The sequence below is a fragment of the Volvox carteri genome (genome assembly GCF_000143455.1).
Source record: "Volvox carteri f. nagariensis unplaced genomic scaffold VOLCAscaffold_18, whole genome shotgun sequence".
Classification (NCBI taxonomy): domain Eukaryota; kingdom Viridiplantae; phylum Chlorophyta; class Chlorophyceae; order Chlamydomonadales; family Volvocaceae; genus Volvox; species Volvox carteri.
Window position 1 is genome coordinate 202,552 of NW_003307561.1, and position 3,176 is coordinate 205,727.

At 59.1% G+C, this 3,176-nt stretch overlaps 1 protein-coding gene across 1 annotated transcript in view; it reads left to right on the top strand.

Annotated features, from left to right (window-relative positions):
- Positions 1 to 3,176, top strand: part of VOLCADRAFT_90695 (uncharacterized protein) — a gene marked incomplete at both ends in the record, with an annotated part of 7,788 nt that extends 4,612 nt beyond the window's left edge. Inside the window, 7 exons of the mRNA XM_002950210.1 lie at positions 540 to 619; positions 1,192 to 1,355; positions 1,602 to 1,690; positions 2,276 to 2,357; positions 2,420 to 2,505; positions 2,764 to 2,852; positions 3,131 to 3,176. Of these exons, the coding sequence (XP_002950256.1) occupies positions 540 to 619; positions 1,192 to 1,355; positions 1,602 to 1,690; positions 2,276 to 2,357; positions 2,420 to 2,505; positions 2,764 to 2,852; positions 3,131 to 3,176 (636 nt within the window). The remainder of the gene's footprint in view (positions 1 to 539; positions 620 to 1,191; positions 1,356 to 1,601; positions 1,691 to 2,275; positions 2,358 to 2,419; positions 2,506 to 2,763; positions 2,853 to 3,130) is intronic.

Consider the following 3,176-nt stretch of genomic DNA (forward strand, 5'->3'; position numbering starts at 1 on the left):
CCGGGGCTCCGGGGAACAGCCGTTTGCAAGATATCGAGGAGCTGTNGCACCAACCCCCGCGGCCGCACCTAGCACCTAGCACACGGCCCCATTCCCATACATGTATGTATGTATATATATGTACATGTGTGTGTGAGAAAGATGTTGTTAGGTCCATGGTAGCGAAAGCCCCAAATACGGCATACTGGGCTAAGATCTGCGGCTCCACCATTTTATGAGTTTCGTACAGTCCGTACATAGGACCCCCCTTCCTTCAGGATCGTACTTATCTTCCGTTAAGAAGCCGCGCTTCGTGCGGTCGCTGCGCCCCTCTTCCCCTTCCCCAACCCCACCACCTGGACCACGTGCGTCGCCGTACTCCTGGCAACCCAGGTTGAGTCAGAATACCTGCCCCTGTACGACAGTCGTACGGGACTGGGTCTCACCATTTGGAGCCCCCTGGCATCGGGCATCTTGACCGGCAAGTACGGCAGCGGTACGGCACCCGAGGGCAGCCGTCTGACTTTGGAGGCGCACAAGGTGACCCGTCTCGCCCACAGGGGTCCGGGGTTGGTCGGTGGGGCACGGGGGTGGTCGGTGGGGCACGGGGTTCTGTCTTTAGGAAGTGTTTCGTGGTGAGGTACGGGGGCGGGGCCGGCGGAAGAAGAATGGTACGGTGGGCGGGTTAGTGCGCGGGAGGAAAGGCAGCTGGGGCTTAACTGCCGACCCTTACTGCGTGACCCGGGACCGTGTCGCTGTTAACTGGCGGCCTCCACCTGCGCCGTGTGCTCCACCTGCCGGCATGGTGATGACATGATGACGTGGCGGGGGGCGATAGTCACCCTCAACACCTCACCTCACTTCACCTCGCGATACACGCCTGGAGATGAAAGAGCATCCTGGAGGACGTCCTCCTCTTGCGTCGTTTCATGTCGTGTCAGTTCGTGTCGTGTCGTACCGGGATGACTATGAAAGAGATTCCTGCCTGGCGCCGCCTCCCGGCAGCGGTCCCCCCACATGCGGCCCTCCCCCCTTCACCCCCCTGCTTGGAAGGGTCGACAGGTGGCACATCGCGTCTTGCATCATATTTCCCAAACCCTCTCCCCAGCCACACATACATACATACATACATTCATAATTACACACACCCGCTGTAGTATCCTATAGGGCTTATCACGGGATCTGCATCCGCCGATCGGCACTTTCCTGAAGTCGTGATATAACACACGCCGTAAAGGGTAAGCTGGAAACCCGGCGGCCACACATCGAGGCAGCTAGCCGGCTGGAGCCCATCGCCAGGGAGCTGGGCTGCAGCATGGCGCAACTGGCTCTGGCCTGGACGCTCCGAAACCCGCACGTCAGCACCGCCATCATGGGTACGTGTTGTTGGGGGGGCGGGTGTACGTGTGTACGTATATACGCGTGATTATGATTATGTGTGTGGGGAAAGCCTGGTAAGGGTGGGGGTAGCCAAGGCTGAGGGATAGATGGGACCGGACATGACGTGGAGGCCGGGGCATGGTGGTAGCCGTACAACGAAAACCGTAAAAACTTGGGAAAATTAAAAGCCTGAAACCAAAGTCTATCCTATCGCTCTCCCGCCCTTGGACTGTCCCTGTCAGGCGCCAGCCATGTCTGCCAGGTACATGACAACGTGGGCGCACTGGCAGTGCTGCCCCGCCTGACGGATGACGTCATGGCGCGGATTGAGGTGAGTGGGTGGGTGGGTTTGGTGCTGGGATGTGGATGGGGGGACGTGGAGGGGGAGGGCACGGGTGTCCGGAAAGGCATGTGTTCTCCTTCCGATGGACGGAAAGCGATGTGGCCGGGGTGTGAGGCCGGAGGGTGCAGGAGGTAGCGGCTCGGGTAGGTTGTGCATTGTGCTGGACGATTGCCGGACTTGGTGGATTCGATTCGGGTCTGCCATAAGCCTTAACTCAGGGTTCGGCTTGGGCGGTGAGGCTTGGGCGGTGAGGCGGGGCGGTGAGGAGAGAGAGAGCGGGAGGGGGCAGCGAGGGAGGGAAAGGCAGTGGGGGCGGCAGGGTGTGTGGCAGCACGGGCACATCCGGGGTGGCGGCAGGGGGGGGATCTCTAGGGTGATTGACTCCAGGGGCCGCCGGGGTAGGGTTACAGTCGCCAGCGCCAGGCGATACATCGGAGCAATACTTAGGTGCAACACACGATGCAATCGTGGTTAGCCGTTAACGCCCAGTGGTACGCAAGCGATTCGATTCTCGTTTGGTGTTTGGCTGTGAAAAGGCGCTTCGTTCTGTCGGTGTCCTTATCGGCCCCTCAGCGCACTGAGTCCCTGCCTGGTCCTGCCGCTCTCTTGGCGCCCCTGGAAAAACCCGAATACCCCTGCAATCCTCTAGGAGGCAGTGAGGATTCCGTCCACTGCTGCTGCTGCTGTCAGCCCGTGAGGTTTTTCCAATGCCACCAGGTCAGGCCACCAGCCCAGCAGCCCCTAGGACAGCACTAGCCCAGCAGCCCCTAGGACAGCAGCAGATGGAAGCATGCGGAGGGAAGGTAGGCGCTCCAGAACGAAAGGAATCCAAGGGCTGCAGTCAACAATCCATTTGTCGGATGCGTTCGACCCGAGCGAGTACCGGCGTGACGATGATAAGGATGACTATTCGGTCTTACCAGCAGCGATTTGCTGCCGCTGTCGATGCTGCTACTTCTGCTGGATGTGTTACGGGCTGACGACGCAATGTTGAGTGAGAGGGGACGTGTACGCACGCATGCATTGAATGTTCCTCCCACTCGGACTGCCGCTGGGTGGAGGCGGGCGGGTCAGCATCCCGTAGGACCTCAGCAGCTGAGAAGATGTGCATGGTAAGAGCGCAGAGGTGGTTCACCCGCAAATCCTTGCGGTGAGTAACGTCCGGCTGTGTGGTGGTAACTTAATCGTACATGCCTGGCACATGACGCATCCCTCTCGGCATCAGCGTCCCAACGTTTTTGCTGGTCGTGCTGGATTACGTGTTAGATGAATCATGTTGTCTCCCTTGCTTGGACCGCCCATTCCTGGTTTCAGTTGTCGTTGTCCCTAAATTAGATACCGCCGGCGAAAGTTGGTGATTCTTCTCGTTGGATTTTAGTTGGATTCTAGCAGACCGCTTGCACTGGGACATGCGTGCAACAACTGAAGGCCAAAGGCCATGGTGACATTTACCAACGGCCCTGCCATGACCTGA